At 36.8% G+C, this 13952-nt stretch overlaps 6 protein-coding genes and 1 non-coding gene across 7 annotated transcripts; 2 read left to right on the top strand and 5 right to left on the bottom strand.

Moving 5' to 3' along the window:
• Positions 1–140: 140 nt before the first annotated feature.
• On the top strand, positions 141–1694 carry bsu1 (plasma membrane high-affinity import carrier for pyridoxine, pyridoxal, and pyridoxamine Bsu1; the record flags this gene model as incomplete). Its single annotated transcript, XM_056182099.1, has 1 exon — positions 141–1694. The coding sequence occupies one exon, from the start codon at positions 141–143 to the stop codon at positions 1692–1694; it is 1554 nt and encodes a 517-aa protein (XP_056038032.1).
• Positions 1695–2487: 793 nt separating this feature from the next.
• tlc4 (TLC domain-containing protein Tlc4) lies at positions 2488–3487 on the bottom strand (the record flags this gene model as incomplete). Its single annotated transcript, XM_056182098.1, has 4 exons — positions 2488–2617; positions 2658–2721; positions 2771–2966; positions 3011–3487. 4 exons carry the CDS (start codon positions 3485–3487, stop codon positions 2488–2490), a joined length of 867 nt encoding a protein of 288 aa, XP_056037603.1.
• A 732-nt stretch (positions 3488–4219) lies between these two features.
• vma6 (V-type ATPase V0 subunit d) lies at positions 4220–5447 on the bottom strand (the record flags this gene model as incomplete). Its single annotated transcript, XM_056182097.1, has 5 exons — positions 4220–4294; positions 4351–4404; positions 4456–4704; positions 4753–5386; positions 5428–5447. 5 exons carry the CDS (start codon positions 5445–5447, stop codon positions 4220–4222), a joined length of 1032 nt encoding a protein of 343 aa, XP_056037604.1.
• A 528-nt stretch (positions 5448–5975) lies between these two features.
• On the bottom strand, positions 5976–7040 carry cns1 (HSP chaperone complex subunit Cns1; the record flags this gene model as incomplete). The annotated part of the gene is made up of 1 exon (XM_056182096.1): positions 5976–7040. The coding sequence occupies one exon, from the start codon at positions 7038–7040 to the stop codon at positions 5976–5978; it is 1065 nt and encodes a 354-aa protein (XP_056037605.1).
• A 282-nt stretch (positions 7041–7322) lies between these two features.
• Positions 7323–7395, bottom strand: SOMG_20182. Its single transcript has one exon. It is a non-coding gene; the product is annotated as a tRNA-Trp (tRNA).
• A 518-nt stretch (positions 7396–7913) lies between these two features.
• Positions 7914–9740, top strand: osm1 (fumarate reductase Osm1; the record flags this gene model as incomplete). The annotated part of the gene is made up of 2 exons (XM_056182095.1): positions 7914–8112; positions 8407–9740. The coding sequence occupies 2 exons, from the start codon at positions 7914–7916 to the stop codon at positions 9738–9740; spliced, it is 1533 nt and encodes a 510-aa protein (XP_056037606.1).
• A 343-nt stretch (positions 9741–10083) lies between these two features.
• On the bottom strand, positions 10084–13896 carry vps8 (CORVET complex WD repeat subunit Vps8; the record flags this gene model as incomplete). Its single annotated transcript, XM_056182094.1, has 1 exon — positions 10084–13896. The coding sequence occupies one exon, from the start codon at positions 13894–13896 to the stop codon at positions 10084–10086; it is 3813 nt and encodes a 1270-aa protein (XP_056038271.1).
• Positions 13897–13952: the final 56 nt, after the last annotated feature.

Here is a 13952-nt window from a genome sequence, read left to right as displayed (position 1 = left end):
TCAGCATCGCGAAGAAAAGATCTTAAGTATTGGGATCCACTTTTCCTTGCTTTCCTTTATCTTGTTTACTATTTATTTGCTGATTAACAGAAAACGCCTTTAGGAGCTATAAGATATCGAAAACATCGAAGTCACCAAGAATGAATATTTTCAAAAATTGTCTTTCTCTAAACAAAGCAGTCGTTGAAACTTCTAGCGAAGTTACAGATTTGGAAGTAGGTGTTCGCGCTTCCTCCGTTGATGATCATAGTTTTGACGAAAAAAAAGGGAAAGAAGACTATGTTGTTACCAACATTGCTGATCTTGTCTCCACAAGTCATCCTGCTCATCCACAAAACTGGCCTTGGTGGAAGCGATGGCTGATTATGATTGTATATTGCGCTTTACAGATATATGTTATATGGACGAGTAATGCCTACGGAAGTATATCAGAATCTGTACAAGATCACTTTCATGTTTCCACACAAGTTTCTACCTTAAATCTTAGCATGAACATTTTGGGCAGTGGGTTGGGTCCCATGTTTCTGGGCCCTTTGTCCGATATCAATGGTAGAAAACCTGTGTACTTTTTTTCGATTTTTTTATATGTTATATTCAATATTTCTTGCGCACTGCCCAATAATATTACTCAAATGGTTATTTCCCACTTCATTATAGGTCTGGCCGGAAGTACAGCTTTGACTAATGTTGCTGGCGGAATTCCAGACATATTTTCCGATGGTAAGTCTGGTATGCCCATGTCTTTATTTGTTTGGGCCTGTGCTGGCGGCAGTATCGGTGCTCCGATAGGTACCGGAGTTGATTCAAATCCCAAATTTGGCTGGCGCTGGTTGTATTATATCAATATCATTGTCGGAGGCTTTTTTTTGATAGTAATCCTTCTTATTCCCGAAACATTACCTATAAAGGTTATATCTAGATACGAATTAGCCAAGGGCCGAACCATTGAAAGTCTTCCCAAGGTTACAACAAAACAATTATTTCAAAATATGAAATTTGTTAATACTATGGGATTTCGAATGATATTCACAGAACCTATAGTTATTACTATGGGTCTTTACAACTTTTATGCTTATGGTATCAGCTATTTCTTTTTGGCAGCGATCTGGCCTGTGTTTAGTTTGGATTACAAAATGTCTTCCATGGGTGCTAGTTGTACATATCTTGCTGGTTTGGTGGCTTACTCTCTTTTGTTTTGCTTTCAACCTATTCAAGACTGGATCTTCCGAAGAAGCAAAAAACTCAACCATGGAATGGCTGTCCCAGAGGCTCGTTTTACAAGTGCTTTGTTCTTCACATTACTGTTTCCAGCTGGCATGTTTTTGTTTGCTTTCACTTGTTCTCCTCCATTTCATTGGATGGTTCCGATTGTGGGTCTTGCCATGTCCAGTGTTGCCAATTCGCATAATTGGCTTTCTATCTTAAATTACTTAACTGATTGCTATCCTATTATTTCAGCGTCCTCAGTAGCTGCTTTTACTCTACCTTCGTATGTTGGTGCTGCTGTTTTCGCCCACGTTAGTATCATAATGTTTGATAGAATGGCTACAAAGTGGGCTGTTGCTACTATGGCATTCATTAGCATTTCCATTCCTTTTATCATTTATTTTTTCTACTTTTTCGGTGAGAAAATTCGCGTTCACAGTGCTTTGACTGGAACAAAAGCCATTAAATATCTGCCGATTTCAGATTGAGCAAAGGTTCTTTGTATAAAAAATTTTTCACTTTGAATTTTTAGTATCCTTTTCTGCTTGTTTTTATTTTTGATATCTTAATGACCTCTACGGTGGTAATTTACAATGGAAGATGAATATGTAAGACTAGCATGTGGAAAGTTATATATTTGTGAATTTCAAATATCTGATCGAAATATGTTAAAGAGCTATTCGTATTACTTGCTTGGAATTCGGTTCGACTTCTAAAAGATCTATGATCTTAGCCTGTTTGGACATATCAGTAAAGTGGTTGTATAGTTCGACTAGCAAAGTCTTTCATTCAGCAAATACTATTTTTGGAAAAAAAAAAGAAAAAGAACATTAATAGTTCATTCATGCTTGTATCTTTCTAACTGTCTGGAGTTTACTTCCATTTGTTTGCTTAGAAATACGTAACGCCCAAAACTACCGTCTGTGCTGTTTTTGACATCAGAGTTGTTTAATAATCTAAACATTGTTTTAACAAGTGTGCGCGTACTGTGAAGAAACTAGGCAGTATTGAAATTATAGAAGCATTACAGATATTAGCTTACTTTTTCACCACCATGCGAAGACTAAAAACATAAAAAACAAGCGAAATCTTTTATTTAGAAAAGCGAGTTAAAACGATTATTATAAGGAATAAGTATGCAGAATTGTAAGTGATCAACATTAAGAGTTTGATATTTTTCATTTTAAGACGATGACAATAACATAATTTTCACTTACAAAAAAAATAGAAGTGAGAATAAAGATGGATGCTCACTCACGTGAAAAAAGTACGTCGAGTACTTTAAAGGTTCTTTTTTGCAACTTCAGAGTTGGCAGTTTGAACAGGGCTCACTTTCTCACCATGCGCACGACGACGAATAGCATCCATCATCTTGAAAACCCAGAAAAGATTTAAACAATTCAAAGACATGCTGCTTGAGTTAATAAAAGTGACCAGAATAGAAAACTTACTTTGCAGCTAAGTAAAACAAGCTCAGGCCACGAGGAATTTCAGTAACACGGCGAATGATTTCCACTGTATTTAGATTAGTATCATTACTGTAAAAAGGTTTGAATTGACATACTTGATGTGCTATATGCAGAGTACCAACCCCAAACGATACGAACGCATATAAAGGTGAGGATAAGAAGGACGCCGTTGAAGATTTGGAGTTTGGATCCTGTTTTGTTGGTCTTATCCAAGAAATAATGAATGTTTAAAAACGGGGTACTTAATTCCCACGACAAGTAAGTTGGACCATAATACATGAGGTAAGGGGACTGCAGAAGTTAGCAAAACTTACAAGTAGAATTAAATTACTTACATAACTAAATGTGACCACGAACAAAGCCGCAACCGCATGAACGACGAATCCAAAGCCGGTGACATTAAGATAACGAATGGTAATATACAAATCCCAGAGAAAGTAACCGTCAGCCAAGGCATATATATCACCGGCATAGACAGAATATCCAAAGAGCTTATCACTGAAACGATTCACTTCCCTTAGGATGGGATAACCTAAAGAAATGAGAAGCACACTCTGTACAGAGCTAACGACGTGAGAATCCCAGTTTAGCTTGGAGCGTCTGGACAATTGTTTGTAATGTCTGCTAAACTGATTGGAGATCCAAGGAGAAAGAAGGTTTATAAGTTGATAAAACAAAGCACTAAGAATGATTACGTGAATATGTCTGGGTAATTTATAAAGCCCAAGTTTTTCACAATAAGGAGTGACCAGATTTTCTAAAAGCAGAGGTCCACGAGGAAATAATCCATCATTGGATGCTGTTGAACTCATTTTTGTATGCGGTCTAAAATTACCAACGTCTATTTACTTCTTTTGCGAACCGAGTGGAATTCGAATGTAAACTTTGAGAAAAGAGTAAGTTTCTTTTCTTTAAACTATTCTTTTCCTGGAATATTATCGTCTAAACAATGTTCACTGCTTCTTGTTGTCTGTGGGTGATGGTAGAAAGTGAATGTTGTAATAAGAGAAACTGCGTGTGAATGGCAATTGTCTGTTCTCAAAAATCAAAACAGACCGTAGTATAGATGACTACAAAAAATTAAAAAAGAAATAAAAAAGTCTAAAAATAAGTTAAAGTAGGAAATTGTAACAATTCATATCCTTGATTCTTGAGTTGCTTTGTGTACGGAACAGTCCAAATCAAGTCGAATGATTTTCTTTAACGTGAGAAAGTTTTAATTCCTGGTATTTGTTTTATGAATTTGGACGAAAGGAAAAATCTTTCAGAATTGAGCAGTATTATATCGGGATACGACGTTTATTTTGTATCATCTTAAAATGAAGTCTATAGCAGTATAGAAAATCAGTAGCATGTCAGAATTTTGTCAATATCATAATTATAGAAACCTGCCATGCGTAGAAGTTGTATCTCAACGAATATTTGTAGCTCAACATAGTAAAAACTCAATTCATTTGTACTAGAAATATGCATAAACGGAAAGGAGATAATTAGATAGACTGAGCAAATCTCATTCGCCTGGTTTTGTCTAGTATTCAGAAAAATTAAATTGTTGGAATAATGTTCAAAGCCCGGTCTTTTTGATTTTGGCTTATGCACTCTGCGATCCACGTAATATTCTACTTGCATTAGTAAAGCTTGTTTTCTATATGCCTACATGAAGCATCAAACTTACTCGTATTTCTTGCTCTCTTAACTTTAAGAAGCTGTAAATGATTCCATAATGGAACTAAAAATATGGTAAGTATAAAGCATAACGCGCTGATGGAAGAAGTATTACCTGTTGTAAAAATGCAAGCCTGTTTAGCTCAACCTCTGTTTCGAAAAAGTAGTCATCAAGAGATTTCTGAGATACTTGGTCAAAGAAGGCACTGTACTCTTTCACTAAACCGCAAGCATTTTCTACATCGCCAACATTCTCTGCTTTGGCCAACATCGAAGTACCAAATGGAAACAAGCGTCCAAAGGAAGGATACATATTATTCCTTTCTTCTTTGCTCAAATCAGTACCAAAAGAGTTTATTGTGATCTGTAAATACGTTAGATAATTGAAATCACTTCATAAGGGGCAACTTACCGTTATGGCACGTCGATCAGCTTCGAATTCGAGGATGCGAGACATTGTTTCAAAAGTTCCAGATCCTATTTTTTGACAGAATTCATAAAAATCTTCCAAATAAGCTTTATACAAAGTGTTCCGAATGATTTCGATATGTTTCTCATCCAAATCATCAGCAGACAGGCAATCCTTGAAGTAAGGAGCAAGCGGACTTTCAACCAAAACAACACTGTATAAATCTTCCACATTTGTAGCTACGCATAAAGCTGGGAGAGTTTCAAACCATCCTAATGGGTGGCAGCGTTCCAAAAGATCGTGAGTGTCTTGGCCATTCGCAGTACCGGTTACTAAGAGCATTACATTGTCTATCATATAAGCATAAGTTATAAAGTCCATAAATTTTGATAATTTCTCATCGGCCTGACGTTTAATCATATCGAACTCGTCGATTAATTTGTCAGTAGCCCTTGCGGAAATGGAACTGCTAGTCAACTTTTGCTGATTAGCAAGAAAGCCGCCATAATCTGTTGATGCAAGCTGTAAACGCAAATCGTCCAATGATTCGCATTGAGATAAATTCCCATAAATATGTTCTGAGAGTAAAGCGGACTTAAATCCTCGAACTAAGGCCTCAATATAGCCACTGTTTGTACTAATAAATGAATTAGTAACTTTTATAAAAGTAAGACATACTTGAAACTGAGAGCATCCATTTTACTCGAAATTCTTTCGACCTTTCAGTTAAAGGTTTATTTAAAAAACAATTCGGGCAGACAACACAAAAGCGAAATAAAGAGTGAATTCAGAGAAAGAAAATTAATTAGTATGCACTTTGTAATTAAAAATCAAAAAATAATAGCAAGTGATATAGAAATAAGTTGATGTATATTCGTCAAGTGTGGTAGGTAAGGGCGATGAATGTTGGTGAAATATTCAATGGATTCTGCTTTAAAACAGAAAAGCCTCTACGGGTTGAAAAGGATATATAACTTACAATGAACTTATAAAAGGAATTTAGGACTTTACAAGAATGGTTAATTGGAACTCGTGCTAGATTCAAATTTTTTGAATTACAAGTTACGATAACCGCTTCAATTGAGCTTATAGAAATAATATATTTTTCCAAAAGTAACCCAATCCAATTTTGGACTATTCCTAGTTTTTCCAAAAAAAATAAAAAAAAAACCATCAAAAGAAAGACTGTAGACCAAAAGTCCACAAAGAATTTTCGGTTCCAAGGCTTAAGAGCTCTTGTTTTGTTTCCATGAAGTAATAAATGCAGAGGTCTGAGAAGTAGGAACAACGTGGAACTGAACAAGGCCATCTGTCAATACAGCCTTTGGATGTATAAGTGCCTGTAACATGGGGACGCGTTTTCCGACCTTCATGAGACCACCAGTAGAGGTCGCGGCAAAGACGTCCAAAGAATCAGGTCGGTACAAAAATTCAGAATCCCAAGGTGCCTGTTCTGAGAATACCATTTCCAATAGCTCTTGAGGAGTGGTATTTTCAGAGACAGAGGGAAGAAAATCAGACTGCAATGTCAAAGGATATAGTAATAAAGTAGGCAAATACATTTCACTTCTCGGGTCATTGAATGTGCTCATCGTGACCATAGCATCTCCCATATCGGGGGGATACTCGGAAGTTTTGGTGCGAATGCGACGTTCTTTCATGGCTTCTATAACCACTTTTGCGGTGGTAATTCTTTCCTCTGCAATTCTTCTCTTTTCTGCTTCAAATTTTTCAAAAGTGTCTCGCTTTCTCTTTAAATCTTTGTTCAAAGCTTCAACGGCAGGATCGCCTTGTTGTGAAGCAGAAAACAACCGGACACAACGCTCAGCTTCGTCGTATCGTTTCAAAGCAACAAGAGCTTTTGCAGAGCGAAACAAGGCTTTGGGGTGTTGTGGGTCACGCTGAAGGACCTGGGCACAATCGTTCAGTACTTGTCGATAGTTTTCAAAAATCAAATTACATGCCGCGCGATTTGAGTAGCAAGGAATTTCGATTTCTGGTTTTCCGCATTTTTCGGCCAAAGATTTCGTATAATACTCAGCGGCTTCACGGTATTGCTTTGTGACAAAACACTCATTTCCATGTTCACGAAAATTCTGCGCAACTTCGTGTGGTTGCCCTTCATAAGCCAAGGCCTTCAAGGCATCCAATTGAGCATTACTTTGTTCCTCTTCTTCAACATCGTCTAAAGACTGCATGAAGAAAGGAATTTTGTTGAGCTCAGTATACATTTCATCTGCGCTCTTATTTTTTGTATTAGGATCAAACTCCGAGTTCTTGGATTCCGGCATAATGAATAAAAATTTCTCTTTTTCTTATGGGATTTTAGTTCCTCTCGTTTTTCTTGCTGAAAATCCAAACCAATTCTCTCAGTATGTCACCAATGTCCAGGGCTGGTATGGGCAACAAAAGGGAACATAGATTGAAAGTCTTACGGAAACAAAAGCAAAGTTGGCTGTTCCAAACTCAGAAAATGAATCCAATAGAACAATAAAAATAAATAATGTTTTAAAGAGCTCTTTGAATTAAAAGACGAAAAAAAATTCCACTAATTTTGTAGGTATACAAAAAAATGACCACTAAGTGACTTGAACACTTGACTTCAAGATTTGGAATCTCACACTCTACCAACTGAGTTAAGCGGCCTTGTTGGTTATTGCAATAAAAATGTATATAAGAATAAAAAATTATCTTGAAAAAAGAAAAGAAAAGCCAATTTCTTGCGGAAATACATCTTCTGGACGTACTGTTGCCTTTCCACCGCTCCACGCCAATCTTGCGCTGAAAGAGGGTAATGATAACTCACTTAGAACAAGCCTTGGTTGTCTGTACTAAAGTTCATACAGTTCAAGGTTCTGCTTTTCTGTCTTGGTGGTTTGTCTAAGGACCTTGAAATAGAATTGTTTTCGAAATGAACAACGTAGTATATCCAAGTTCATGACATCTAACTTATTATGAATTAATTATTATCAACGGTTCTTCCTCGTTGCTTTTGTTGTTCTTCAAATTCTGTTTGACTTCATCTCCTTCAGGTTCGGTATGCTTGCGCATTGCAATTTTATCGTAAGACAATGTAAAAAAAAAAAAAAAAAAAAACCCGAAAACATCAGACCTTTTTTTCTAGAATTCTTCCATGTCATTCATCCGACTTGAATTATTCTGCTATGTTATTTAAGAGAACGACAACCCTGTTTGCTGTCCTCGGATTACTTTTTGCAAAAGCAGCATTCAAAAGCAAGCCAAGTATGTCGACAGCGAACAACAGTACACAGGCAATTGTTATAGGCGGAGGTTTAGCTGGTCTCTCTGCTACAAATACTATCTTGGAATTGGGGGGAAATGTTTTACTTTTGGACAAAAACAGTATGCATGAATAAGAAGGAACAGTCATGAAGTTTGCTAAGAAGGATTCGTAAGGAACAAGAGACGTCCATTGTCTTCATGGACAAATTTGATTCTGCCACGATGTGAAATGACACGATGATGCTTCTTGTTTCCTTATATGCAATAAACTTATTGACGTGTGTATAGATGTGACTTTACAAGCATGTAGACACATACTTGTCGGGTTGCATTGACTCACTTTATTTCTCTCTTTGTGAATGGATTGATTGTATCTGTCTTATCGATTAAACAATGACTAACCTGAAACAATAGTTGCTTTCGGTGGAAATAGTGTAAAAGCCGCTAGTGGAATCAACGCTGCTGCTACTCAACTTCAATTTGATCAAAACATTCCAGACAGCGTAAACACGTTTTATAATGATTCCATCCTTTCAGCCAAATCCAAAGCCAATCCAAAGTTACTCCACACGCTGACAAGTAAATCTGGCAGCGCTGTCAATTGGTTAACGGAACGCTTTGGTCTTCAAATGAATGAACTTTCTCTTTTGGCCGGCCACAGCCAAGCTCGTACTCATCGTGGAAGTCACCCGGATTATCCTTTTAAACCTTTGGCATTTGTTATTGCTGACAAAACTGAAAAGTTTTCCGTTGCGCATCCAGATCGTTTGCAAATAAAGAAAAATACTCGTGTTACTCGTCTAATCACCGACTCTTCTAAATTAACAGTCGTTGGTGCAGAATATGAGGATTTGAATGACAGAACCCTCCATTCCGTCTATGGACCTGTGGTGCTTGCTACCGGTGGGTATGCTGCTGATTTTACGGATGAATCTCTTTTAAAATTGCATCACCCTGAGGCCCTCAAATTAAGCACCACAAATGGGCCTTATTGCACCGGTGATGGTCATAAAATGGTTATGTCAATTGGTGGAAATACCATAGACTTGGATCTCATTCAAATTCATCCCACTGGTTGGGTTGACCCCAAAGATCCTTCTTCCATGACAAAATTCCTAGCTGCCGAGGCTCTCCGTGGCTCTGGTGCGGTTCTAATGACAGATAAGGGAAAACGCTTTTGCAATGAACTTGGATATCGTGACTATGTCACTGCCGAAATGATGAAGCTGAACACTCCGGTCCAATTAGTTATACCTGCCAAGTGTGTTCCCGATGTTGCCAACTTTGTCAAATTCTACAGTTTCAAAGGACTCATGCGGGAAGTTGATATTGAAGAGCTTTCGAAGATTCTTAATTGTACAACTAAGGACCTCGAAAGTACATTTTCTATGGTTAACAAAGCCTCTCAAGGTGAATTAAAAGACGTGTTTGGAAGAGAGCAGTTTGGAAAAGAACCCTTTGATATTTCAGACAAATTCTATATTGGTCAGGTTGAGCCTGTTTTACACTACACAATGGGTGGTGTACAGGCAGATTCACAAGCTAGAGTCTTGTCTAAGGAAGGTCACCCAATTGAAGGATTGTTCGCGGCAGGTGAAATTGTTGGTGGCCTTCATGGTGAAAATCGTTTGGGAGGAAGTAGTTTACTTGCTTGCGTTGTATTCGGCCGGTTGGCCGGTCAAGGAGCTGCAGGTGAGATGCTTACACGTCTAATTTCTGCTGCTAAAGAAACCTCTCGTTCCAGTTAGGTTTACCGAGATATATCGTCTAATGAATTGTTAATTTCAATGTTAAATATTTTCCTCTATAAATTTTTTTTTTTGACATTTTGAATTAGGAATACAACAGTGGTTTGAACTCGTTTAAAGAAGAGAGCTGCTACCTTCAATTCATCTCTATTTTGTTGTTTATGGATAATGAATTTTTTTTTTTGCATTTTAAACATATACTATAACTTTTTCATACACTATAAAGAATTATTATTTATTTATTAAATAAACGTTAGAGAACAGAAAGTACACGGGTCATCATGTATCGATAATTGAAAAGTTATTATTTAATTTATAAAACATCATAATCATTGCCGCACATTTATTCATTACTACATGGAAGAATTTGCCCAGAAAGTAGAACCTTTATCCTCTGTTTCTTTGAAGCCATGTCTTTGGTTTTGTCTGGTTCATCTATTAGCACTCCCATTGTACATTTACTTAAAGAGCTCTTCGTATCATAAAACTGCTTCCTGTCCCAAAGTAAAGAGCACTCTCGATATAAATCGCAGCTTACGTGAACATCAGTCATAAATTTAAGCAATAGATCCCGCATATACGTGTTGCATTCGCGACTTTCAGATGACTTTGCGCAAATTTTTATAAGCACAGAATTTAACAAGCTCTTGTTCGGCTGTACCAACTCAAGAAAAGTATTTAATAAACCCTCAATGCAGTTCAAAACTTTTTCTTCAAATGACAGTAAGACATTTGAACCATTTTGTGAAGAAGTACGAGATAAATTTGCATAAACATTTATCAAGCTGAACACAAGCTGTAACCACAGATTAGCTGCTTCTTCCGGTGGAAGACAACTTAAGCACGCTTGATATAGTGGCACGACGATCTGAAGATAATAAGTTTCGCGTTCCATATTTTTTGGTACAACCTTCTTCAACTCATTAATTGATTCATGGAAAACCCTTGTTTGAACATATTTCAGAACTTGAGATAAAGCATGATTATACTGCTTTAGTTCTCGATAAACGTAAATACTTGCCTCTAAGCAATTATAATGTAAAAAAACATTTATCAGTCCATCCAAATTTTTAAAATCTGGCGAACTTTGTAATAATGTTAGTACAGCATAATCCCCAGAAGTAGCAGAAACTATTTCGAAAAAAGATAGCAAACGACGATGGCCAAACCACTGGAGCAAATTTTCATACGTGGATAGCTTATATAAAATCTCCAATGCTTGTATGGTGACAGTCTTAGCGGAGATATTCTCAATCATTTCAGGAAGTGATTTGTCTAACCGACTTGAAGCCAATCTTAAAAACGTAACATTGTCGATATTTAGTAGATCCGTGGTGAAAAATGTTAAACATTTGACATATTTGTTATAACGAACAGGCATGGATTTTAAAATTCTTAGGTTATCAAACAGCATCGTGATCAAAGCTTCAGAGGACTTGAAGATCAATAGAGAAAATTTTTTTTGATCCCACAAGGCTAAAACTGCTCTGAAATAAGAGTCAAAAAAGCTATGGCTATAACTCACAGTCATAATAGCATGGTAAAAGTGGTTATTCCAGAAACAGTCTAGCAGATTTTCAATGTTCGGAGGATCATAAACTAAAAGCAAGTTTTCGACAGCTTTCTGAGTGTCCCGGCTATCTTTATGATAGCTTTCAATGCTACATAGACCTTCCATAATTCTGAGGTAAAATGACTGTGGAAGTAAAATTTGTTTGGAGTACTTAGCAACTGTATTCGCGAGAAAAATGTAATAGCTATCACATTGAAAATTGGCAGTATCAAATATTTGTGATAGACACTCAATTACCCATTGACGAGTTACAGTATCAACGGACTGTTTAGCAATGTTTACCTTGTCTAAAGAGAAATAAGGAGAGTCAAAAGCATTTTCCATGCACTCAAAAAATGACCTTGCCCTTTTCTTAACAAAGAGGCGAAGATAAGGAAAAGAACCTGATTCGGGAACCGATAATTTGAAAGGTAATATGTTGGGGGAGAAAATTATTTTTAAAAGGGTATGTGTGACAGTGTACGCTTCATTTATTCCATTGGGTTCGCATAGGGGGTACTTGAATCCAGTGAGGGAATATAATAAATATTGAAAGCCATTATTCACACAATATTCAATCCATTCAGATGGATTTTTAAAATCTTCAACTAATAAATTAAGAAAATTAACAAGAGGCATGGAGTAATCATTGAATGCATAAATCGAAACGTAACACAGGGAATTAAATAGTCCTTTAGAAGAAGAAAATTTGGTTGAAAAATCGAGATCCAAATATCGATGTTCAATTGCAGGTATCAATCTATCAGCAAAAGCTAGCCTTCCATTATTTTCCAAATATAGAAGCAATAATTTTTGTAATTCAGGAGAAGGTGTTTTGAAACTCTGCTGGAGTACTAAATCCAGTAATGCTTCCATAACAACGTAAGAAACATCTGCTTCGGCAAAGCGAGGTAGAATATAATCTAATAAAGAATCCAAATCTTTAAGAAGGTGGGCGACTTTTAAACAATAAAGCACGAGATTGTAACAGCCCGGATTATTGAATTCAGCTCGCTGCAGCAATTGTTCTAACGCATCTTGTGGAGAAAGAAGGTCAACGCTAGATGATTCCACAGACAGAAATGAAGGAAAGCTCTTTATTAATAAGCAGATATAATTCTTCAGCAAACTCATTAACTTATGGCGTAAATCAGGCGGGTAGTAAAATTTGCTAAATAAACTCGAGTTCGCATGATAATAAAGTCCTAATTTAAGCGTATCCTTTACATTGTTTTTCTCAGATGCAACCTGTAGTTGATCATTCGGTGAAATGAATGTACCCACAATGACCGATTCAGGAGTAAGAAAAAATAAGTACCTCGGAGATATAGTAAAGCTTGAACTAATATATGGAAAGACAATATGAGGAATTCCTTGCATCGTTAACGCTGATTGATACCAATCCCAAGTGAGGAGTTTATATTCGGACAATGAAGATACACCCATGACAACTAGGTTGATGCCATTTAAAAACAGTATTCTTTTATCATTTAGCAAAACAAAAATAATGTTACTATTAGGGAGATACCATATCTTCCATACGGGAGAGTCAAAATTCGCTTTGTTTAATAGTTCTGCCGATAACACACCCTGGTAAAAGGTTAACGCATATACGCGTATATGAGTATTGTATCCAACGCAAAAGAAAGCTCTGGTCCTAGATCTAGACCCAGAGGTTGAGACAATAAAGGAAGAAACAGCGTGGCAAGCAGAGGTAACCTCATTATCGGAATACCTTACTTTATAAACTAACGATATTTTAGGGAGAAGGGAAATGATGCGAAGACAAGAAAGGGTTTGGAGAAAGAGGAATGAAGTATGTTTCACAGACGTTAGATATGATTCTTCAAAGGAAATGCTTGAAGCATCGACGACCAAACGATCAACAAACGTAGGTTGAACGTCCGGAAAGCAGTATTCCCAGGTTGAATGGTGTTTATTGATTAAAAGATTGTAAAATTCATGAACAAACATTTTTCCAGCAGCATTTGCGGATAAGAGTACATTATCGGATACTCCATTGAAGATTAAATGCGTTACTACAGATTCTTCCTGCATGAGTTGACGGATGGCATGTCGTTGAATCGGAGGGGAATGAGTCAAATCCCATACAAACAAGGTCCCATCTGCGTGTCCTTGACAAAGCACTTTATGAGTATGTGCAATAGCAAGACAGGTTACCGGCATCAGAGGACTTTCGGAACCAGAAAATTCAGGAACCAGCATATACGACGTATTACTTTTTAAATCATTCAATATAACGCAACCGTTGGAAGTTCCCACCGCCAACAAATTTCCAGAATGAGTAATACAAGTACCAGTCCCTAAAGGTGAGTTTGGTTCCAACGTTGAGGATTGCAATTGCTCTGAAACTCTTCTTAAACGTCCCCATCTTAGCCAATACTTATTCCATTGAAACTTTTTGTCTTTAAACAGAGTAGAGTTTGCGATTGCATGGCTGGATGATTCAACTTGCGCACTAGTTGATTCAATGTTCACTGACGAGCTTCCAGTCGAAGACCTTGATCGTGGAATGCTTAGAGATAGTTTTCGATTACTATCACTGTGATTATTCAACTTTAATTCGTACGGGTTTGAAGGCATATCTCTACTCGCGATTTCTCATAAAACAGAGCAATCAGTGATAAAATTTTTATTTT

This window comes from Schizosaccharomyces osmophilus, chromosome 2, assembly GCF_027921745.1.
Source record: "Schizosaccharomyces osmophilus chromosome 2, complete sequence".
NCBI lineage: Eukaryota > Fungi > Ascomycota > Schizosaccharomycetes > Schizosaccharomycetales > Schizosaccharomycetaceae > Schizosaccharomyces > Schizosaccharomyces osmophilus.
The sequence above is the reverse complement of the archived record's forward strand: the minus strand, read 5'-3'. Positions and strand labels throughout refer to the sequence as shown.